The sequence below is a fragment of the Thamnophis sirtalis genome, unplaced genomic scaffold (genome assembly GCF_051295495.1).
Source record: "Thamnophis sirtalis isolate CommonGarterSnake01/CBP01778 unplaced genomic scaffold, rThaSir2_p1.2 scaffold_5, whole genome shotgun sequence".
NCBI lineage: Eukaryota > Metazoa > Chordata > Lepidosauria > Squamata > Natricidae > Thamnophis > Thamnophis sirtalis.
The window spans coordinates 102,206,153-102,232,175 of record NW_028261385.1 but is presented as its reverse complement, the minus strand read 5'-3'; the positions used below and the strand labels follow the sequence as shown (position 1 = coordinate 102,232,175).

At 36.3% G+C, this 26,023-nt stretch overlaps 1 protein-coding gene across 2 annotated transcripts in view; it reads right to left on the bottom strand.

Annotated features, from left to right (window-relative positions):
* The window catches only part of SHB (SH2 domain containing adaptor protein B), a 143,680-nt gene that overhangs the window by 77,701 nt on the left and 39,956 nt on the right, over positions 1–26,023 (bottom strand). For both annotated transcript variants that reach the window (XM_087716319.1, XM_014062452.2), the window contains exon 2: positions 20,641–20,758. In XM_087716319.1, coding sequence (XP_087572445.1) covers positions 20,641–20,758 — 118 coding nt within the window. The remainder of the gene's footprint in view (positions 1–20,640; positions 20,759–26,023) is intronic.

Sequence of the window (26,023 nt, the reverse complement as noted above, 5' to 3'; positions counted from 1 at the left end):
TGAGAGAGAGAGAGAGAATAATCTTTAAATCCATTTTAAGCACCAGCTACTTCTTGAAACTTATCAAGTTCTCTGCCAGCAACATCTGAGCTTCACTTCTCTGAAATTATCTTTAATCACAGAAATATAAGGTTTCCCTCACTATTCCACAATCATATTCAGTAATGTGACGTCCAGTGTATGCCTGAGCCCTCAAACATCCCCATTTTTGCAAATTAGGCAAAATAGGCACCGAAAAATAAAGCAAAGGCAATCAATTTGGAGTAAGAGACAATTTCAGTTCAGTATGGAATACGCCTCATATGCTATTCCCTTGAATGTGTCTACAATGAATTCAGTGGTGGGATTCAAATAATTTAACAACCGGTTCTCTGTCCTAATGATTTCTTCCAACAACCAGTTCACTAAACTGCTCGGAAAATTAACAACCGGTTCTCCTGAAGTGGTGTGAACTGGCTGGATCCCACCACTGAATGAATTCCTTTGAACCAGTAAATTCCACAAGAAAAGTATAGAAGTAACGTTGCCCATCATGTTTATGATCAGGGCCAGTCTTGGAATTATGATCCTTTTTCTCTCAGTACCAAATTTCACAATTCACAATTCAAAGTAAGTTCACATATAAGTTAAAGAGTTAAAAGACTAATTGAATTTTAATTTTCAGTTTTGCACTAAGTTTTGATTGAAGAAGTGTTTTGGTTAACACTGAAGTGTAAAGCCAGTTTGATGTAGTGGTTAAGGCATCAGGTTAGAAACTGGGAGACTCTGAATTCTAATTGTACCTTGGGCATGAAGCCAGTTGGGTACCTTTGAGCAGTCACTTTCTCTCTCTCCTAGGAAGCAGGCAATGGCAAACCACATCCAAAAACTTTGCCAAAACAACAGCAGAGACAGTTGCCATGAGCCAAAATTTAACTTGAAGGGACAAATGATAATAATTTCTTCAAACAAATAAATAAACATAGGATTCATAGAGAAGACAGCCTATGAAAGCATACAGTTCTTCTAGTCTTGGTTAAGGCAGACAATAGCACTGCTCTACCTTTACCAGTTTTGAGTGTGGTTGCTTTGCAAGAGTCTCATTCACACAAATCAGTTTATCATAAACAACTGCAACCCTAGTAGGTAGGGCTACTAGAGTCAGTCTGCTAATAATGGGTGGTGATAATTTTCTGCACCAGTGCCATTCAGTGTTCTAAAGAATATGGATATGGTAGGTCTAGTGTATTTTAGTACAACCCAATCAGTAACAAAGTTCTTATTCATTATTCTCAATGGGCAGTTTTGAGAATGCAGGGAATATTTCTAGTAATTACTTAGATAAGAGTCATTTTCCTGTACCTAAGCCTAGGATATTTTGTTCATTTCCTTAATGTGAGGATTTGACTCACCTTCCTAGGAAGAACACAAGAAATGCTGGCATGTGATGGAAATTCCGTGACAGCACTTCCTACAATATTTAAGGAGAAAGCTATCTAGGGATTTAAAAAATGTGTAATCATTTGAGAGCATGGCATGAATAAACATTGTAGCAGAAATCAAAGTGTGGTGTATTTCACATCTAGAGAGAATCGTGTTTAGCAAATGAATCACAGAGCTAATCACCAAAGAGTTAAGAAGTTTAAGATTTTCCAAACTTAAGACACAACAAATAAGTAAAATAAAAATATGGACATGAAAGTACTTGGACAGTTGAAGTTACAGTTGCAATTTCCTCAGACACAAGGTTTCTCTCTGGTCATTTTCTTTCTCTCGTCCTTAGTTTTTCAATTTCCAAAACCACCTTCTCTTACCTCATTGCTCTTGTCTTTCTAGCTGTGTTTGCTGTCCACCCTATCTTAGATATCTTGCCTCTAATGCTAAAAGTTTAAACCAGTAACCCAGCCTGAATAAAAAGAGGATAAGGAAACTGAATTTCAGGCGAGCTAGTAGTTCTAGACCTACATGGCATTGGTTTCTTAGTCAGGTCTATCCTACAGGGCGAGGACACATCATTTCTTGTGATAGAGATGACTTGATGAAATGGGCTCCCTTGGATGCTTCTTTGCCCAGAACATTATCTGCCTCTGTTGAAAATGGGGCTGAGGTGGGCCAAAGCGCTAAGGTTTTTTTTTAAAAAAATGCATTTGTCTTATAAGCCCTTACAGATTCTCTGGTACTATAGTGCATTGTTGTTACTATAAGCCACTGAGGATTTGTTTTTGAATGTGGTGTGGTATAAATCCAATGATGGATCTCAGGATTTTCTTTTCGGATATGGAAGTTCATCCAGTTCAGGTGCAGGATAATGCATCGTTCTTTGATCTTCTTGAGAACAATAAAAGATACAAAGCATGAGCTGGAAAAATATATTATCATGTGAGCTGTTTGATTACCTGCTTACCCTGAGTTATGGCCTTCAGGACTATTTGGTGTTTTGCAATAGTGTATGACTTGAGGAATGGCATAAAGCAATGAGCTGATAAACACTGTAGGTGCCTGGGGTTATTTACTCAGTCTGTATTCATTATTGCCCTTGAGACTACTGCTGCCACAGGATGTCTGTAGAAGGACTTGAGAAGTACACTGGAGAATCTTATTAAAACCCACAGAAAATGGGAAACATAACTAGGTAACTGAGGAATTGGGTATATATGAGATGTACCCAGAACATCTCTAACCTTTGCCTTTACAGAGATGGATGTCCTATCTCTACTGTAAGAAAATGAACTCTGAGTGACCCAATGGGTTCCATACTAGTCACTTCCTGTTCCTCAGCTTTAGGTTTTGATATATTTATTCCTGACAGGATCCAATGTCATCAGCAGAAGCATTCTTCAACAATGTACTAGCAAATTAAAATCCCATGTAATTATTTATGCAAAAGTAAGATTTTAGGCAAAGACAAAAATGTTTTAGTTTTAGCCCATCATTCTTAGGAAAAGTAATTATTTGGTTTTATTTTTCCTGTGATAGCATCAACTGCATTGCTCTGGAATTTTTCTGTTTCTCAGTCAGCAACTGCCTTTGAGCTCATCAAAACAAAAAGAATCCCACAATCAACAATATATCTTAGCTCCAAAGGAACTTTGCACTGGGCAAACTTTTTAGGAGACAGCATTTCTATCTTAAGATACAGCTTGTGATATGACTTTTTCTTTTAAATTTGGGTCAGAAAATGGCATTTTATTTCAAAACCAGATTTGGCATGCACGATTTATAGAATGGGGGGAAATGGAGAGAAAAATGAGGATGGGGTTGAGGCCTGGCAGTGGAAATAGATTTAAAATATATACTTTACTTTCTCTCTCAATTGAATAAGGCAGTATTCTATAAAATGAAACAAATCATTAAACCTGTTAAATGATGACTCAGGCCAGTGGTGGGTTCCTACTGGTTCAGACCGGTTTGGCCAAACCGGTAGTGGTTTGGTGGCCTGGGTCGCTGGAACCTGCAACGACCCAGGTCTGACATGCCCCCAAACCAGTTCCCTGGGCGGCACCATAGGTGCCTCCATCTTGTTTTTCCGTTCTGCACATGCACAGAACAATTTTAATTGCACTGTGCAAGCGTGCACAGTGCGCATCAAGCCTGCATGTGCGCATGCACACACACACATGAGCGAACCGGCAGTAGTGCCTGCCGGATCCCACTCCTGACTCAGGCACATGCATCTTTTCCAAGATGGGCTTTATAGACCTAATTACAGATGCCATGAAAGAAAAGGGATGGAAGAGAAGAGAGATCTGCATTCTAAAGCACAGATGATGTTTGGAGAGTATGACCCACACATGCAGTGTTTTTGTTACTCAGTGGACACATACATATAGTGGAGAAAGAAGTCAGGCAAGAGCAGAAGGGACATTTCTTAGGTCCATACTAACGACCCATTTGAGGTTTTTAGTTGATTGTTTCAGATCTAGCCAAGTACCAGGAAGAAGCGCGAGAGAATGTAAGCAGTTCTGTCCTGCAGCACTGTTTTTTCTTCTCTAATGTCTGAAGACATTCTGATTGCATCCTAAATATCACGTTCTGAGTTAATTCAGAGTATGTCACATAAATAACTATTCTAGAAGAAATCACTCTCTGTATATTAAAAAAAAACACCTATATGAAGTTTGTAGCATTTCTATATACCAGCAGAGGAAGTGAGGAGAGGAAGCCCAGATAACTTTTTCCTTCGTGCTTTCTATAGGCAAGTAACCTTCCCCATATTAGGACCCTTGGAATAGTCCAACCTGTATCAGTGTGGCACCAATTCAATTCAACTCAAACCTTTATTGTCAGAGTTCAAAATGTGTACAAAGAGATTGGCTGAGACTCCCAGTGTGGGAAATGTTGCATTAAGATGCTTTCTTCAAAACAGTACTAATCTAATATACCACCTCTTTACCCAGGTAATTCAGAATATAGCAGTCATGGGAAATATTTTTGGACATGTTCATTTTTCAGGCAGAAACACAACAAAGAAATGCTGTTTATCACAAGATTTCCATAGAAATAAAGACCGTTCCTACAAAGAGGCCACTTTACTCTTCATGAGATACTAGTATGCTCAGGACTGTATATGTGGGAATTGGCAACCACTGCTGTAACTACAGCTGGCAGGCAAAGAACAGGCATGTAGAAAGAAAAGGCAAAAGGCAGACATAAGGTGGCTGACTAACTATACATTAGAGCTGCACAATTCTGTTGAAAGAGATGCTTCAGAATAGAAGGAAGCGTATACAAAGCTTCTCAAATTGGAATCTGAAGTGACATCTTTTTCCAGATTCACATGGTTGCTTCAAAATCTATTGTGTGAATGTGTATGCAAGGCATTTCAGTTAAAGGATTTGCAGGACCCTTTTACACATAGAACTTAACTCACATTCACTAGTAACTCACACGCTTGGGGAAATTCAAGTCATATATTTCACTGTTTGAAGATTCATCAGACAAAAACTCTTGCTTTTATACATATTTGCATTCCAAACTACATAATGTAAAGAAAAGTTGAATCCAGCTGTCCAAAGTGAATAATTTCATTTTGCTCTCATGAACTGTACTATGGAGCAAGAAACTAAAGATGTCTACAAAACTTTAGCTTTGACCACTGGAAATCCTGTTCAGGCAGCTCAAGCAACACAGTCTGACTTCTGAGTCAGCAGGCACAAGTAAAAACTTGTTCTTTGTAGTGAAATGAAGAGCTGAGAAAGAAAAGAAAGCTCGGCATTTTTCAGGAGGAAAAATGTTATACTTAGTATTACATTCTACAGAGGTTTTTTGATGTTTCTGAGAACATTCACTGTAAGTGAACACTTTGATTTTCACGTGGGAGAGGAAGCATGCTTTAAAAGGTACTTCTATTAAGAAAATATAAGTTATGCATATTTTATGGCTTTCTTTCTGTAGTTTGCTTTAGAAATATGGTTCTCCTCTGAATATGAAAATAATATCCTTCTCTTCTTTATGGAAAAGTCTTTTCCTGTAATCTTGGCCTCAATTACATAATTGCTAGTTTGAATATCCAGTGTCCACTTTTTGAAAGCCAAGCCTCACTATGAATTGCATAAATCTTCACAAAGCTTAGAGATGCTGCTAACCTGCTGCTTTCTGACTCGGCTATAAAATTACCAGACAGGTTTAGTCACATCACTCAGGCTGCCACTTGATGAGAATATCAAACTAAGTCCACTGTTCCCAATCAGCCAACTTGTCTCACCTCTTGCTGGGAACCATCAAAACATGACAAATGATGATACATCCTTCAGAACTGGTGTTTGATGTAGTAACACATTAAAGGTTAACCCATGCATTTGAAGATGTTGAGGATGAGTAACATAGAGACTAATAATCTGACTGCATTTGGTACTTTTCTCTATTAGGCACTTCCACGTGCAACTTTTTGAAATGATGAGCTATCTATTCCTATTATGTCCAAGTGCTTTTAGGTATCATTTGGCATGGCACCAATTGTAGCAATTATTACTGGTACTGCAAAAAGTTTCTTTTTTCTACATTTGGTCAATCCCTCTTTGAAGGCCTTTATATTTCCCTATATATTTTTTTTAGTTTTACCTCAATGTCCCTTCTTCATCTATACATGTTTGCAATTACACTCCTATTGGGGTTATTAAGAACCACACAACTATTTTCACTGAAATGTAACTTATTTAGAATATTAACAAAAGAAAAAGAGCATATATCCCCAAATGTTAATTCTAAAAGTATGGCAGCAGACAAACAAAACAGGTTTTCTAGTTAATTTGGGATGGAATCAGTAAAACAGTTGTATATGCCTAGGCTTCAATAGTCACCTCACATTTGAATCACATGCATATCAATCAAAATAATGGATACCAATTTAATATCTTTATATTCATGGAAAAGCTAACATACATACTCCTATGCATGAAGACTGTCTATCTGTCCCAAAACTTCACAGGCATAAGATTTTTCCAACCAAAATACAGGGAACAGAGCCAGAAGAAATGTGACTATAATCTCCTAATTAAAAACAAAGATTATCTTCAGCATTTTTAGCCCCTATATTTCATTTTTTTCTTTTCCTTCTTTTATTATAATACAATGTACAAAACCAAATGAGCCTCAGAATAAACAGCATATCTCAATTCCATTAGGTTACAATGATTTTGGTATTTTGGCTCCAAACAGCAATTGTTTTCAATGATTAATCTATTTGTAACCATAATAGGTTATCTCCACAGCTATTATAAAACTAATATCAAAGCTGTTAATACTTTGTATATTCAGGTTGCAATCTTCCTGAATCTCACAGATTGGTACCAATTCCTTGTTCTTAAACTAGGAACACGATAGAGTGAAGGAGAAGAAATATCTAATGCTCATGAGCTTATATTGGCAGCCATGAGTTAGGAACAAGCATGCTAAAGTCAACTTATATGTTATAGCCTTCAAAAATTGAGGTTAGCAAAAATCCAGGCCAGTGACAAATATATGTAATAAGATAGGAAAAAAGAATACTTATATCATTTAAAAAATATGAAATATTTCTATTCAGGGTGGTTCAATGCACATGCAAATAAATGTAACTTGTCTGATAAATCATATAATTCATTGAATACATTTTTTTCCCACTGGGGATTCAGTCAATGCTGAACAATGTAGAAACTAGAATGTTTATTGCAGCTATAGTCTTAAAATTGTAGCTGTTTTACCATGCCACCCCGAAGTAAGATAAAATGATCAATCAAAATTACACAAAGATAAAAAGACTAGAGTTAAAAGGAAGATAAAGTAACACCTCATTTTCTATTATCATAGGAAACAGACATATGGTGTCCGGAAAGCCTTATCTATACAACACTAATATAGATATATTGCATCTTTCACAACATAACTAAAACTATCTTTTGTTTTCCTCAAGAGCTTCAGAAGTTAAATGGATTATTCTAGCAGATATCTCAAGCCAATATCTTTCACAGAGTGTACTTTTTTAAAAAACCAACCAACTGAAACCATCAAATCAAGGCTGATCAGTTTTCAATCCTCCCTCCCCTCTCCTTTCCCAGTACACACACACATACACACACACACACACACACACACCTTGCTCACTTGAAATTCCATTCACGTCCCATTCTTTGCTTGAATGCTTTGGTATCTGAGCATCACAAGACCATAAGAAAATTTAATGCATCTACCATCGGAACAGTGTAATTAAAGATAAGAAATACTGTAGCTAAAAAGATCCCATTCTTCTCCAGATTGGTATTTTATGGTATAAACACAGTGTATTTACTTAGATAGAAATCTCAATAAACTCAGCAGGATTTAAGTACATAGTAAGAGAAAGACTTAGCCTGTAACAATACTGTATATTTATTTTCTTCATTATTTTAAAGCATTATACCTGTGCAAATCCCAATTTACCCTCATGGTTTCAACCTGGCCTTGCACAGGAAATCTTCCAGCTAAATTGATATAAAAATCCTCTCAATGAAGTATAGTGAATAGAGCTTTTAGAAGGCTGCAGTCAAAAGACTGACCAGTTAGTTTAAGCCATTAAATGAATATAAATTGTATATGTACACACGTTTGTGTGTGTTTGTGTGTGTGTGAATATATGTATGTTTGTGTGTGTGTATACACACCCACACACTAACTTTCTTGAATGTAACTAAGTAGAATACCACATTTAATTACCAGAAAAAGCAACATGCTTTAATAAAAATATTAAGTACATAGTAGTGTTCTTCTGGATTTCATTCATGGACCTGGTAGCCCAGCAGTCTGTTTTCATACTGGCCAACTACTGGTAAATACACAAGGAAGCTCACTTGTCTTTCAGCAGATGATTAGATTATCTTGCCTTGGCATCTCAGCCAAGTAATGCTAGTGTTTTCATCTTCATGACTGAAATATAATAAGGATATTGAACATGAAAACACTACCAGGATTCTCCCAAGAGGTACCCCCCTCCACAGGTTGCATATATTCCTAAATGAAATGTCAGAACCTTCTTTATCATACCTTTTGAGTAGTATGGAAGGCTCTATCCTAAAAAGTAGGAGAAAATGTGTGGGGTCAAGGCAAAACCATCTCTGAACATTCTTATTGTACTTAAAATTGAAGTAAACAAATTAAATATGATGGCCATGATTATTCCCCATGTATTTAATATTGTTTCAATTCTTTATATTAAAATATTACATCTCATTGATAACTTCTGAAGAGGCCCTTGAGACCTTCTCCAGGGGTGGTTCTAGGGTTTTAAGAGTAATTTAGCCCCCCACCTCCAAAGCATGAAATATCAGGCATTTTAAAACAATAATTTAGTTCTGTAAATGAAGCTGAAACAAAAATATGCACAAATGTCTCATAACATTCACTGTAATTAACTTAATGCAAATGGTATATATTATAGAAACATTACACTGTCAATATACGCTTATGAATCATGAGCAAAAATAAACATGTTGTTATCTCTATTTAGAAAATTTCTAAAATATTAAAAGTGTGAAATAAATATACTACATATAGTAAGAAATCATGGTAGGGCCATAGAGATAAGAAGGCCTGGAAAAAACCCAGAAAAATTGGGAAAAAAATAGTCCATAACAGATAAATGTTGGTTTATTAGATGAGTAAAGGGAGATATCTTTTAAATCTCATCTAACATCTACTGACATCTTTAGTAGTATTAATTCATTAAAATAATCCATTATTTAGCAGTATATTATATATTTGTCTTATATTCAATAGTTCTTATCTTCATTGAAACTCAGTTTTTGTATTCTTCATTAATTTTTGGTTTTTCAATTCTAAAGTGCTGTCCATTTTAGGACAAGAGGATAATTGAAAAGTGTTAATGATTCTGTAACAATTTTTGACATAAAATTACAGAGTAGAAATCTTTAATGAAAGATTTATTGATTGAGTATACACTAGTCAATGTTGACTCTTAGCAACCATATAGTCAGACCTTCTCCAAAAGGATCTGTCCCCAATCTGGCCCTTCAGATCCTCCCGTGGTATGCCAATCACTGCTGCAAATGAGTTCATCTACTTTGCTGCTACTATAGTTGTCCTTGTCTTTCCTTGCACTTTTTCAAACATCAAGGCCTTTCCATAATCAATGAAGTGCATAGTGATCTATTATCTATTGGTATTCTTTGACTTTTTCAATTAAACATGGTGCAATAATAATGCAAGATACAATAATGTATCTTGTTCTTTAGCTTTTTCTAAAACCAGCTTGAACATCTAGCATTTCCTTTTCTATGCAGTGCTCTAATCTCTTTTGGATGTTCCCAAGCATTATTTTGCTAGCTTGTGAATTTAAGATTATTGTAAAATAATTTGTACAGTGTGTTAAATCTCTTTATTTGGTATTCATATGTAGACTGATCTCTTCCAATCTACTGACTACTGTGTCAGTCTCCAGATTGGTTGGCAATTTGTTTTTGTTACTCTTCTTTAATTGACTTGGAACTTGCATCTGAACAGTCTATGATCTTCCGTAATCTATCCATTCCACACTGCAGAATCCTTCACTGTATTAGGGTTTCCCATGATGTTTCTTACATACTATATTTCTACATTAATTCAGTATTTCCTGCATGGCAACTAGGTCTCCAAAGGTCTTTAATGTCATGTCAAATACAGGAGTATTTACCATTGCCTTCTCCCACACAGTATGAAAATATACTTTGCTGTTGTCATTAAAATGATTGTAGACCTTCAGCATCCTCTGATATTGCTGCTACCCAAGATATTTTTAGCTGGGAATCTGGAATGACCTTCACACCTTTGGTGATCCTATTGGGAGAACATCCTCTTGGTGTCCACTTCTGGCATTCTTTGCTCTTTCCTGCCAGGAAACCTCCTGCATAATGAGACAGCCCAACCGGACTTGAGGAGTTTAAAATTTATAAGACTATGTTATTTATCTATATAACTTATGGGAGTTGTATTATAGCAGCAGCAATGACTCAATGATTCTCATTCTAGATCAATATGTGGTTACCCGTGCTTCTTTCTCTCCTACAGCCAAGCTGCCACCTCAGTGAATTATTCACTGGACAGAAAAGGACGAAACATATTATGGGGCTTTGGAACTTGAGACCCATCATTCTCTTTCCCAAATAAGAAATCTAAAAATCCCCCAACTCCAAAGCATCTTCTATGGGTTTCAGGGACTCCATATAAACTGCAGCCTTAGCTGTTCTACATCTTTAGAAATCTTAAGCAGGTATTAATTCAATGCACATTTTAATTTCTGTCTGTAGATTTGGAAGAAATCAATAGAATAGAATGACAGAGTTGGAAGGGACCTTGGATGTCTTCTAGTACAATCCTCTGATCAGGCAGGAAACCCTATACTATTTCAGACAAATGCTTGTCCGATCTCTTCTTAAAAACTTCTAGTGTTGGAACATTCACAATTTCTGGAGGCAAGTTGTTCTATGCATTAACTGTTCTAACTCTCAGGAAATTTCTTAGTTTTAGGATGCTTTTCTCATTGATTGGTGTCCATCCATTGCTTCTTTTAGCCTCCAGTCTACTAATCATTTTGGTTGCTGTACTCTGTACTCTTTCTAGAGTCTCAACATCATTTTCACATTGTGGCTACTGGATGCAATGTTCCAACTGTGGTCTTACCAAGGCATTATAAAGTGGCATTAACACTTCACGTTATCTTGATTCTACCCCTCTATATAACAGCTCTACCCCTTTTCATAGTGTGTGTAAATTCCTGCGCAATGCATCCTTGTTGGTGAAAAGATAGAGTAAAGGCTTCTGTATTTCCCTTTTCTGCTTGTCTAAAATGAACCATTACAGTTTCTTTTAGTTTTTGTTAACTTTTACGGCATTAACCTTTTGAGCTGACAAGGACAGTTACATTTCCATTAGGTGACTATATAAATGGGACACCCTGCCACTGTCTCCCTCTCTACCCTGTGATTCAGGCAAATCTAATTAAAATAAGTAAGGTCTATTTGTATGGAAACGGCCTTTGAGTTATTACCACCACAATGCTACCACAATAAAAGGTGAAGGTAATTAAAAAAAGGAAGGAAGGAAGGAATCATATTGCTTAATAGTCTTTGCGTTTCACAATAGCTCAAACATAATCAAGTTGAAATGCATTTCTCTCACTTAGTCTCTAATTCTAAGAATTCCGCATTTCTAATATATGAAAAAGGAAACTTTAGAAAGGGCAAGGATTGTGACAACCAATTGTGCACAGCTTTTGTTTCTTGTCACATCAATTCAGCTTAGTTCTGTAACTTAATATGAGGGAACAAATTATACTGAATAGTTAGGCTAAGACCCATCAAGTTGATATTTAAACGCGCCAAAGCAACTGGGTGGAATAATGTCATTGTTTATTTTATACTTCTCAAGTAAAAAAAAAATATTGAAACATTAGAACCTAACCAATCCTTTGAGCAAACATCTCAAAACTATGATAGTAAACAGAGTTTCTCTATACAGGAAAGTGTATCTTTGAATATCAGAAGCTGTGCATTTTACAAAACATTTTACAAAGCTGTTTAAGTCTGATTTTTATTTATTTTTCAATGTTTAAAAATTAGGCTAATGCCACTCGAAATGACGCTGAGTGGCTTAACATAAAAAGAGAGGGAAGAAACCCACTCAAAGAATAGGTCATCTGGTGAGAACCACAGCCAACTCTCTCTCCAACCATAGAGATAAAAACTGACAAAAGGATTCCTCCCAATCACCCTAATCAAAGGCACGTGGGGAGAAAGTGTCATGCTATTTGTGCTATTTTGAAGATCAGTAAGGCAAGGTTCATGTACTTCTCCAAGGGGGTGCAGAGGACAGGTGCCATAGTAGCCTCTCAACTCTTACTTCCGGGATCCACAAGCAACATAAATTCTTCCAGTAGCTTGAAACATTATAGTAGTCTTTTAATGCTGGCCTTGCTCAGCACTTTTATCTTTGACTAGAGCTAGTGATTGTGATTCTTTCCTGCCTTCCTCCATGGTTTCTGACTTAATAAATTTTCTGCATTCATATAATACATTAAAATATAAATTAATGAAACAGGCTTATCTGCATAATACAGTGAATTGTAAAATAATCTCAAATGTTTGTCCAAATGTATCCATGAAAAGCACCTTCACATAGGTATGAGCACTAGTTGAAAATCATGTTAACTTGGTTTGAAGATCTGAACTCTTGTTTTCAGTCATTTTATTTGAAAACAGGTAAATCTTTTTTTGATAGTTGTGGGTATTTTTTGTTTTTGCAACATTGAAGCTGATTAACAATATTTCTTCCATTGGTGGAATGTTTCTTTGCCTCCCACCTTTGGACTGAAGTAAGCCATTTTGTTTCAACACAACCACTCAAAAAATAAGGATAGAAATAAAAAATATAATACAAAGCAACAGCTCAGCATTTGCAGGCTGACTCTTATTAAAGAGAAGACTTATGGTACTCCTACTTTACTTCTCCTTAGCCACAAGTGGAAGGAAGTATAAAGTCATATTATTAGTGAAAACTCATGATCAAGCATAGTTTTATTTTAAAGTAGAATTCTTGGATCCTGTGTTATTGCTTAGACTGTATCTGCCTCTTTCCCCCATTTTACCATGCAATCATGGTCAAAGATATCAGGAAAATAAAGATATTGATTGACAAACTACTGATATTTCAATAATGTTGGCATGGTCATCATGCTCTTTTTTATTATTCTTTTTCCCCTCAGACCAACAAAGTTTCCCTCCACAACAGCATGGGTACATTAGGAAAAATGTTTAAAATTCATTATATTTCCTTTTTTCAGTGAGCCAGATGGTGCAGAATTTTTGGGTTCTTTCTGATACATAGCAGCCCTGGATCAGATAACAGCAGAACACACATTTTATATCTTCCTATGGGACTATTGTAAGGACCACTGGCAAATTAATGATGATTTCAGTTTTTCAAACCACACTGAGTGGCAGGTCATTTGCAAACATTTTGGAGAATTGGGAAGTAATAGTGTGAAAAAACCTGAAAATGCCTAAAATCTTCCATGAACCCAGCCATGCAGATAAAACAAAGTACAACTATTTCTAAGCCTAGAAGAAACAGACATCAAATATGGAATATTTCAATATTCCCATTTTCTAACAATACAAATCTTCACTGTAATTACTTTCTTATCATTAATCCATTTGTGCATTTTGAAACCTGCAAGGGAAAATTAGCAGGTGGCACAATGGTAAAGAAACTATGGCATTTTGCCTATTATTATTATTATTATTATTATTATTATTATTATTATTATTATTATTATTATTATTATTATTATTTCTGGGGACTATTTTAAAGTTTACTTTCTTGTATCTGATGGCTGCTTCTGTCTGCTCTTGTTTTTTGATCTGAAGCAGCCCTACAGATGGAATATCCAGGGAGCCTGGACACTGTTGGATGGCTGGCTGTACAAAGACCAAAACTTTCACAAATATCCATTGGCCATCTTGGAATTAAAACAAATTCATGAGAATTTAGCAAATATATATTTCTCATTTTGAAGGACAGGAGAAGAATGACGAGCAATTTTAATTTGACACCAACCAAATTAAACTGGCAAAAAACACTCTCAGGTTGAAGAACTCTAGATGTTTTGAACCAAAACCTCTTCACAGAGAATATACAATGACTAGTTGGGGGATTATAGTTTTAAATCAACACGTTTGCTAATCCCCCAGCTAAGGAAAACTGTCTTAAAATTCCTCTACACAGCTCTAGTCAGAAGAAAGTGAGTGGCCATTGTAAGCCAGTTAGTGCACAGCTAGTCAATTTTCTTTTTTTGCAGAGATGATGCAAAAATCCACAGCTAGAAATCCAGGAGACACCTGTGCAGATTAAGGGTTTTGCAAGGAGTGAGTCACAGGAACCTAAAACATCTGAGGTTGCCATAAAGCTTGACATTGCATGTTCAGACAAAAAACTAGTTACAAAAGGAGCTGGCACCTAAAGGTTCGCCTCAAGTACTTGCAGGATCCTGGGAAGGTGAATTCTCCTGGACTCCCAGGCTGTTTCAAATATAGTTCCTGAAAGAAAACTGCAATCAGAAGGCAACTGAATTATTGCTAGCTCCTTTTGTAACTAGTTTTTTGTATTATTGTATTATTTACGGTCAAAGCCCTGCTTCTGTAAACAAGGCTGACCACACTGCTGGTATCATGCAGATGATTATGAAACTGCTGGTTGCTTCCAAAGAATCTTGTCTTATGAGACCAAGAGTACTGATTTATATAACCACTATCAGTCCTCTATTAACAATGCTATTTTCTAATATATGAATACAATATAAGAGAGGCCTTAAGGTGGTTCTGCCCTATCCCCCCCACTTGGTCAAATACAGATAGTCCTCTACTTACAACCACAGCTGGGACCAGATGTTTCACTGCTAAACAAAAGGGTTGCTATTTGCATCACACCCTATTTTACTTCTTTTTTTGCCAGAGCTATTAAGTAAAACACAGCAGTTAGGTGGATTATGCGGTCATTAAGGAAATCTTATTTCCCCTGTTGCCTTTGCTTGTTTGAAGCCATCTGAGAAGGTTGCAGATGGTGATCACATGAACAAATATATGTCGGTTGACAAATGCTCAAATTTTGATCATGTGAGCCTGGGGATGCTGTGGCAGTCATAAGTGTGAGGACTGTTTGTAAGTCACCTTTTTCAGTGCCATTGTGACTTTGAACACTCACTAAAGGAATGGTTGCAAGTCCAAGAATACATTTATTATCTTATTTAATCCAGAGATACTAAAGTCAATTGTGGCTTTAGCGGGTTCTCTATTAATCAAACTAGGATGGAAATATAGTTCCCAAAAGTTACAGGGCAAGCCAATATACCAATTGTAAGTGCTAATGCTTCACATTTCCATGAGGAGTTCGTATACTTTAGTGGATAAGGTGCTGGACTAGCAGGAGACTCAATTCTTGTCCACCTTCAGCCATGGAAACTCACTGGATTAATTTGCACCAGTTATTCACAAGTCAGTCCAGTCAATCTTACAGATTTGCTGTTGCTATAGGGAAAATAGGAGGAAGCACTACAAATGCTGGCACTAAGCTCCTGAATGACAGCCAAGATAAAAATCATTCACTCAATTAAACAAACAAACAAACAAACAAACACTCGTCCCTAGTTTTGAAGACTATATCAAGTCTTGGGCAGCCTTAACTAGCCATAAAGTACAAGATTCCTAAACTCAGCCCTTGATGGAGGCACCTTCCTTTTCACAGACAAATTCCCCAATTTTCCTGGATGTGTGTTACATACCAAACCTGAAAAACAGGAAACCAGTCCTGTCTGGACAAGATCTATAGCAAGTTTGTAGGATATAACCTGGAAGCAAATAAAGATTTCAGTTCAAAAGTGGTTCCAGTTTGAATTACTATATTGAAGGGAAAATCCCAGAATTATTATTAACACCAGAAGATAGGCTGGAGCTTCACTTTCTCAGTGTTGAGAACTGGCATGATACAATACTTAAAGAAGAGTAAACTACAAATTCCTTGACTGAAGTTTTATCCAGTCTCAGGTTCACTAGTTATTCAGAGGTAAAGTATGATTCCTTCTCCCTTACACCATTCTTATTCTAGAAATAATACTGGCCCATTTGATAAGGTTGACACAAAAACACTGAAATAAACACATCAGTTCCTCCGAATATTTAAGGAACTGCATCTTATAAAAATATCAATCAGAACAGTTCATCAAAGCTTTCACATATTTCTATAATTCATAGAAAATTATTGTGAATTACCATATTACATGTTCCTCTAAAAACAAAATCATATGTAAACTTTGTTGACCTCCTTTCCAGCTTATTATATACTTCTTTTTTAAAAATAATAATAATACAGTATTTAATTTGACTGTCTGAACCCTGTAAAAGCCATAAAAATTACCAGGTTTTTTTTGCTACACCGGCCTTGTGCTCCAAATTACAAAGACAGGCTCCTTTAACATAAAGCCAAACAGTAAGAGGCTATTTAAAAGGGGGGAAATGGCAATTAAAAGGACGAGGCAGCTTTCTCAAGGACAAGACAAGTCCTGCAACAGAATGTAGTTACAAGCAGGAAAGAAGAGGAGATATAACAAATTGCAGTGGAAAATTAATTACACAGATTAGCACAGATAAGGATGAGGCAGCATTCACCCAGGTCATAAAACTCATCTAGGGAGCATATAGATGGGAGGAGATGATGAGATATACAAAGGTCGGAACAGACAAAAAAGTGTTTGACACCCAGCTGCAATGTGAGAGGGCCTCATTATGAATTCTAGATACCTCTGAGATCAAAATTTAATCCAAAATGCTTCCAGATTTGCCTTTCTCCTGAAATGTAATAACCTTTTACCTGCAGATCTTATGGAAATGAAGAACTGCAGCACTTCAGCTAGCTGGGAAGGATTTCCTTTCCTGGAAGCTGGTGGAGATTCCTCTGCTAGCAAATACAGAGATGAATAAATCCATCTGTCTGCTTTGTGAAGCACGCTGAGATGCTTACAAACATTTCTGGTGCTATTCTCTGTACTTCCAAAGAGAGGAATATTTTGGGAAGAAGAGATATTCAAAGGCTTAGTCCTAAACATATTCCTGAGATGTTTTGCTCACAGATTTTCTGCCACAATTCATCATATTGTGTAATGGCTACTGAAGCCCAATCATATTTTAAGCATTTCATTAATAATAAATGTAGCAATTTTACATCTGGACATTTAGCGAGAGGACTGTAATTCTTCCCTTTTCATGGATGTTCTATCTCCCTGAAGACTGAACAAAGATCCCATGACACAATCTAAGCTAATATCCCATTGTTGGCAGGGCTGGAGAAATGCATTAGAAGACTTTTCAAAGTGCTGTATCCATTAAACTTTGCATCCTCAGGGGAAAAACTAAAAGCAAATCTGGAATAAAGTAAAGAGCATAAATTTAGCAAGAATAGGATTGCTGAACACATTTAGAGAGCTAAAGTCCAAGGAGATTTTTTTTTTGTCATCTTAACTAAAGATTAGCTGGCCACAATAAGACAAATGAAAAATCTGTTTTATTGTTCTGCCCCACTGCTCAAGCTAATAATAAAAATAATCTTAACAAGACCATTGCCTAAGTGCTGCTGTGACATAATTAAACAGCAGGCTGTCTAGTTATAGAGAAATCAATAGAGGCATTAGCATCATTTTTTTCCCTTTTCTACGTTGTTTTTATTCTTGCTTTGCGCACACAATTATGTTTTGGGTGAATCTTCTCTTGCAAAATTTTATGCATTTAAATGTTACTACTTTTACTGAAATAAAAAAATAGTTTGTTATACAGGTGTCACAGACAATTGTTCCAAGTTTAACTGCATGAGAGAAGAAAGGGAAGGATAGATAGATAGATAGACAGACAGACAGATACTTTCATACATACATACATACATACATACATACATACATACATACATACATACATACATACATAATGTAGATAAATTAATATACTGTAGATAGATAGATAAATAGATAAATAGATAGATAGATAAATAGGTAGGTGGGTAGGTAGGTAGGTAGGTCGGCAGGTAGATAGAGTAGGTAGGTAGGTAGGTAATTTCCTTCTCCCATATAGTAGAATATATACACAGATACTTGCCCTAAAATGCGCTACCCTTCTCGGGGTTCCTTCCAACATTACAACTTCAGATAAAGTATACTGGGCATAAGCAACTACTGAAAAAAGTTCTAGTTACAGCTTCTGATGTTGGCTTCATAGGAACTAAACACATTAAAAGAGATGGTTATACTCGAGAAACTTTCACCAGTATCAAAATTCTATTTGTAACCACAGGATGGAAAGAAAACCCATGTATATTCTTCATTCCCTCTAAGAAATTTAATGAATAAGGCCATTAAAAAGAGAGAGAAGCACAATAAGTAATAAAGTGAAATGTCTGAAAATGCCATTTAAATGTGTGACTCTCAAATAACACATATAGTGAAGTGAATGTGATGTACAGATTTGTCTCCAAGCAAGCTCTAAACTGTTCCATTGAAATAGTTTCTTTTTTTTCATATAAAAATAACCTTGATAAGGAATCTCAAAAACCAGCAGGTTGAAAAGATCATGAGATCTTACGGCAATATTGTATGTTTTGGAAATTAGTGTTTTATGCAATATGATTTATATGCAATCTAAGCCAGCAAATTTGCTCCAACTCAACTTTCCACTGTTATAACCCTAAGGAATTTTAGAAGTGTCTTCAAATATGGAGAAGAATGATGCACATAAGATTAAAGGGCTGTCAAGAATATAAATCAGCCAAGGAGATATGCAATGATGCAGTATCTGAAACTGCCTTTTGGCTTTATTTACTACTATCATGATGGGCTATAGATGTGAATATTAATTCTATCCCTTAAAAAAAAATCTTTAAATCCATCATGATTCACTAACTTTCTGAAGTGTTGCTCTTCCTTTACATGAATAAATGAATTCAGGTTTGCTTTATTTTTTTTTACTTTTGATAAAAACAGGCCAGTGAGGTTGTATTGTGTTGTTCCCTCTTTTATTTAATGGGACATTCCCTTTCAAGAAAACTGTAGAAGATAGCAAGATAGGTGTCTACATATGGTCTCATCTTCCACAGAACATGAGAAATTTCTATCTGTAAACATGGAGCAGCTTGAGCTCCATTGTGTCTTTACCACTTCTCCTTCCAGGCACTTTGATCAAATATGAAAGATTAACTGAATAAATAGGCTTTTAATAAAATAGCATAGTTCTAAATATTTTCTTTAGGTTGTTTAATATTCCTTTCTAATGATCCTGCAGTGTAGAACTGATTACACTGCCATGAACAATGTTAATTATAAAATGTTGTGCTTAACAGAAGTTTCCCAGTTTTTGCATCTTAAGCAAACTAAATGTACATATTGACAGGACAGCTACAAGAGACCACGGAATCTACTGAAAAGAACAACCTGACACATCAAAACAATACTTGTAAATCCCATATCAAGTTAGCTATTAAAACTGCAGAAAAAAGAGCATGTACAAGGAAGTAGAATTCTCAGGTTCAAGCATCCCTGCTTAAGGCAATTGGAACAGCAACATAAAACACAAAACCATTCAAACCCTTTAATTTTTAAAATGAGCAATACCCATTGAATTAATAGAAATGGGATTTTTTCTTTTTTTTTAAATTTTTTTAGGGATCCTGGAAATTGATCTGTTCCTAAACCCTTACCCTCTTGTAGTAATGGCAAAAGGTCTCATTTTAGAAGGGCAGCTAATCCTAATTTATTTTCCAAACAGGGTAAGGTTGGTGCTGCTCTAGAGATGTTAAGGATCCAATTGAAATTTCTTTGCCATGTCTCGGTCAATAAATTTTTAACAAATCATTTGTTCTGGGGAGTTAATGCTCAGGGGCACGACATTATAAGTCCAGAATCTATGCCTGCCCTTTGGGGAATATGTGTACTTTTAATCTTTTAGTGGAAAGTGCAATCGCTCATCAATTACCATGGATTTTTAGAAATGGTTATTCCTTTACACCAAAGAGCCCTACAGCCCTGTATATAAATCAGCTGTGCAGCCAACTTGCCTAAACCTCATAAAATGGCAACAAATTTACAGCTGTTGTCTTGTCTGACATGGTTGTTAATGTACATCATGATTAGCAATGCATCTCTTATGGCTTTTCTTACATTGTGTTTATTATAAATTTCTTATTCAGAGTGATAATTAACATTTGAAGAACAGAAGTTCAAGTCATTAAGTGTCATTATCTGTAACGAATGAAAAGACTCTCTGCATTAGACTTAAAAAAATAAGAACCTATTTGTGGCATCTTAAAAACCAGCAAGCAATTAAGACTGCATATATTCACATATACATCACATAGCAAATGCAAAATAAAGACTCCTGAATGGAAGAAAATTGAAGTATTAGTTAGAAACATACACTGAAATTCTCCAGATTAATAGGAAAAGCAAAATGAGCATATTGATGTTTGAGAATAATAATTTAATTCACATAAACACTAAACACAGAAGATGCATCAGCCTTAAATCCTGCTCTTACCTAACCCTACTAAAAGGTCAGTTGTAAGGAAATAGGACTGATAGAAATGTGGCTTCTACAGCCCTATAAATGCTCTTTGTGACCTCCTTACCTGTCATGATCCTCTGAGCTTCATATGGCTCCATATAGCCAGTGTTTTCTCCTTTGCCCATTTTATTGATTTCACTCTTGGCATCAAATGGGTCAGAATAGTCATCAGCTATTAAAACCTGAAACAGAGGAAAAAGGTAGACTCTTAGCTTTGGGTACTATTTTTAAACAGCCCCTTTCAAGTTATTTAAAACACTTCAAAGCATCACAGATTCAAAGTCGTTCTTTTCCATGATGCAGCTGTCCATTCAAACTTTAAATAGTTTCCCAGAATGTTTAAGTGGTCCTACTGCACCTCCATTAGTATGTACTCCACTGGCAGACAGGAGATCAATTTCTTTGTAGAGTCATCAGTTGTGGAAAAGGGTTTTACTAGTAATGCTTCTAAGCTCTATACTAGGACAACCTCAACCTTTTGGGAGCCAGGGACCAGTTCCATAGGTTTTTCCATGGACCAGGGTGATTGTGGTTTCTTGCGCTGCTTGGATCCTGTGTGTGCATGAATGGTGCTTTGCTCGATTGCGCAACCTGGTTACTGGCAGGCTATCGACTGGTACTGGTCCGCAGCCTGGGTATTGGGGTCCCCTGCTCTATACTGTGTTCCTAATATGGGTTGTCCTCGTCTTACAACTGTTTCCTTAATTCACATTTATGATGCCCACAAAACCAGAACGTTATGGTAAGTGTAGCACTCCCAGCTATGGTAAATGATTGCACCCGATGGTCATGTGACACATGACACTTGGCAATAGGTTACATTGTGATCATGTGACTGTGATTCATGATCAGTTTTATGCTGGTTCCTAGCATTTTTTTGCCAGTTTTGGTGAAAACAGCCCATTCAAATGAATAAATTCCCACTTACGACTGCCACCATTTGCTTAATGACTGTGACACTTGCTTAAGACCCATGGTATTTGCTTAATAATCACAGCAAAAAAAAGATATTAAAATTATTTTTGGTCATGTGGATGCCTCAACTTACAACCAATTTCCAGTTCCAATTGCAGTCATAAGTCAAGGACTACCTGTAGATATTAGGCAAGTCCTATTTGGATGCTCCCACAGAGCTATGAAACATTTTGCTCTGTTTTTGGCTGAACACAACACCCCTTAAGAAATTTACTAGCTGTATACGTGTGTCATAAAAAGCTATCTATGGTTGAATAAAATTAATTAATCCCACAACTTTATTTTATTGTCTTTAAAATAATAAAACTCTGTTGATTTAGGCCATCAAGCTTAATGCCCTGCTCCCTTAGCATTACAGAAAGGAAAGGAATACCCACACAACTAGAAATGACGACAAATGGAGAAGAGGACATACAAACGGATCTACTTTTTTACAAAAGCAAAAAATAATAATCTCCAAGTGAGGGGAGTGAAGAACAAAAGGGGGGGGGGAGGGAAAGGGAGAGAGACAGAGACAGACAGATAGATATGGAAGAAAATGATTTTACCCCTAATGGCTGATCTCTTCCTCCAGAGGTTCCCCTAACAAAAACATTTCAATAGGCTGTTATGAGAGATGAAATCACTCCAGCATCCAAGACTGATTTTTCAATCCTTACATTTTTCCAACAAATATTTATTTTCAGTATGTGACTGGAATTTCTCAATGGTAAAATTTTTCATGTTGTATTGGATAAAAATTTATCTTTTGACAGAATCAGCTAGTGATCATAGATTGAAAGCGCTGGATTGAAGTTGGAATCAGGAAATAAATTAAATAATGCAAATCTAGGCAGTTGATGGATGAGGGAAAGAAAGAAGGAGGCAATATACAAAGTCACAATACACGAAATCTACTTTTGTGAAAACAATCTAAATTTAAAAATAAGATATTATAAACGATATTTTTTTTATTTTAAAGCTATGTCTGCTGGAGGGAGGAGATATCCTCCTTTTGCCCAATGTCCAGTAACCCTAAAATCACTGCAAAACTCCAGATTTAAAGCATCTTCAATAGATGATTGTCCAACCTCTGTTTGAATACATAAAATGAAAAAAATCCACAACTTATCTGGCAATACCGGTAGATTCCACTCCTCTTACTGTTATACATTTTTTTTCCTAATCACCACCAACAACATGTCTTTCTGTAAAAAAAAAAAATAATAATCTACCCTTTGGTGTTAAAAAGAAAAAAAGATCTTGATCTTCTCCTGTGTGACATCCTTTCAGATATTTGAAAATTGTTACTATAACTGTCTGTGGGGCTCTCTTTTCGGAGATAAATAATCTTAGCTCCTTTAATCCCTCTTTTTAAGATTGACTTTTAAGATTCCAATCATTAAGGTGGCCCTTCTCTGAATCTGAAACAATTTGTCTGAATTGTACTTACAGCGTAGAATAGGAAGTAGTACTTGACCAACAACAACCAAAAAGTGAGTGTAATTATTTCCTTTGATTTAGAAATTATGCTTCTGTTGATGCAATCTAAAATGGCATTTGCCTTTTTTGAAGGAATATATTTATATTCACTTTAGTATCAACTACTATTCCATGTTCTTTTTTATAAATATATTATATTCCATCTATCTCCTCATGTAACACACCAATACAAATGTTGAAGAGTGCAAGACAGAATTGGGATTTCTCTCTCATCACTCTCCTTTTCTAAATAACCACTGTGCCTTCTGAGCACAATTATTTATTTGAATTCTGCATTTATTATTTTTACAAACAATCTGAGGCGGTGAACATATCCACCACATCTTCCTTGTCTATTTTCCTCAAACAGCAACCCTGTGAGATGAGTTGGGCTGTGAGAGAGTAACTGACCCAAAGTCACCCAGCTGGCTTTCTTGGCTAAGGCAAGTCTTGAACTCACGATTTCCTCCTTTCTAAGACTGGTGCTTTAGCCATTTAATTATCATGTCATCCAGTCCAGAGCATAAACTGGCTTCTCCATAAGAACATCAAGATACATTTTATGTATTACAAGTAATTCTCAATTTATCATCAAACTGGAACTTCTGTTGCCTGGTGAAGTGGTCATTAAGTCAGTCACATTCAATTTTTTGTTGGAATTGTTAAGCAAATAATAGTCTTTAAATGAATCACTTAGTCATTAAGCAAATTTGGCTGATTTTCGCTTGTCAGAAGTCACAAATAGCAATAGCAATAGCAATAGCAGTAGACTTATATACCGCTTCATAGGGCTTTCAGCCCTCTCTAAGCGGTTTACAGAGAGTCAGCATATTGCCCCCAACAACCTGGGTCCTCATTTTACCCACCTCGGAAGGATGGAAGGCTGAGTCAACCCTGAGCCGGTGAGATTTGAACCGCTGAACTGCTGATCTAGCAGTAGCCTGCAGTGCTGCATTTAACCACTGCGCCACCTTGGCTCTTGGTAATCATATGACCCCAGAATTGTCAAAAATACATAATAGTGCTCAAATTTAGATCACATTGACTATGGCGACGCCACAATGATTATAGGTGCGAGAACTGGTTGCAAGTCACTCTTTTGAGCACTGCCATATGTCTGAATGATCACTAAATGCATAGTTGTAAATAGAGAGCTATCTATACAGAATTTAGAAGCCTTTGAAATATTTTGTGCTTGTTTGAGCTGTCTAAAGTAATTTACTAGATTTAGGATCTGTTTACTTTTTTAATATGTTTATCCATTTTTATCAGCAAAGCCAGAAACAAACCTTACTGAATTATAATTAGTATTGCTTCTTAAATATATTTAGATGGCCTCTAAAATAGCATTTAACTGTACATTAAAAGTACTAATCAAGCTTAGTATTTTATTTAAGTAATAAATTTGAGCCCCGGAATTCTTCATCTTATTGCCCACTGGGTATACTTACTATTTTTATGAATTGTCAATAAATTTGTTTACATGTTAATCTAAGATAATGATTTTTTAACAGTGCTCTATAGTGAAGTTGACAAAATAGTTGAGAGATATGACTTGCAAGTGATCTAAAATGGTTAACTCTAAATTATTCTATAGTAGCAACAAAAAGACATTCCTCTTCATTTTTTTCATTGTTAAAGACCTTGATCTCTATGAATTTGTATATTTAAGCCTTTCCAGTATCAGATTAATGGGACGCAACATGATTTCACTTGCCTGTACTACCACTGTGCAGCTGGCTTTCCCAGGCCCTAGGCATTAGTTTACATCAGATTTGAGGTAACAGGCTGGACGTTTGCCTACATTTCTTCTAGATAATTTCCTCTGAAGACCAATAATTATAACAAAGCTTTGCAACTATCTGCTTTATACCCATCATTCAGTAAGGCAAGTACACTATAAAGCAGGTCTACTTATGTTCCACATGAGCTGTCCTGTAACTTACCCAGAATCCCCTATAGTGTACAATGGCATTGAAAAAGATAAACTAGATCCCCCTAACAGACAGGGAGAGAATTCCAGAAAAAGAGAATTCCAGGAAAGCACTGGCTGTGGGAATCTAGCTCCGAAAGGACATTTCTTTCTTTCAGTAGCATGGCCAAGTGTCATATATGAAGGGAGAGTGCAGATTAATAGGAAACAAGAAGTGACTACAGCTGAGCTAGAGAGGCCTTTGTGTGATTAAGCAAAGCAGCTCTTAACATCCTAATATTCTTCAGAGCCCCTCCTTACTCTTACAGGAGGACAATTTCCAGAGTAATTATTGTTTCATCTTCAGGGTTGGGTGTTTTTTTTTTTTTTTTGGACCACTCAAGTGTAAGCCAACTCTGTCCCTCATTTGACATGTAATTTAAGCTGTATTCAAGGGGTTCATTAAATGCAAATTGCTAAAGATGACAAGTGCAAAATGAGGGGGATGCCCCCTTCCTTCTCTTTTTTCTTTCTCTCTCTTCCCCCCCCCCCACCTCCATCCTCCCACTAAGCATTTGTAATGACTGGCTGATTATTGCCACTTTAACAGTTCACTTAAAGAAAGGCCGTCTGCTCTGCTCTCGCTATCTCCTGTCTATGTGGGTCCAAACTGTAATCAGCAGTGCTGTCAGAGCTGTGTCAAAGGCCGGGTGCTTAGCTCAAAGACAACAGTGTGCATCAGGCAAGAGTAATTTTTCCCCTTAACAACAGCAGGTTTTATCTGCAGAGGCCCTGCAGCTGAAAACACCATCCATTTACTTCCCTGATTGGCTGCTGATAGATAAGTATCTTGGGTGCTCTCCTGCGCCCCCTCCCAGCACAGGGGTGACACCATAATAGCTGCCTTTCTTGGGGTGAGTAAGAAGTCTAAAATGAGGAATGCATTTTTTTTTTAAAGATCATTCAGCTTTCACATTTGCCAAAAGGGGGGGGGGATGAGTAAATTAAACTTATAAAAAACCCTGTCAAACAGGCTAGTGTTAAATGCTCGTTTTGTTTTAAGGACTTCTCAACCCGGCAGCAGCACATCACAGCTTTG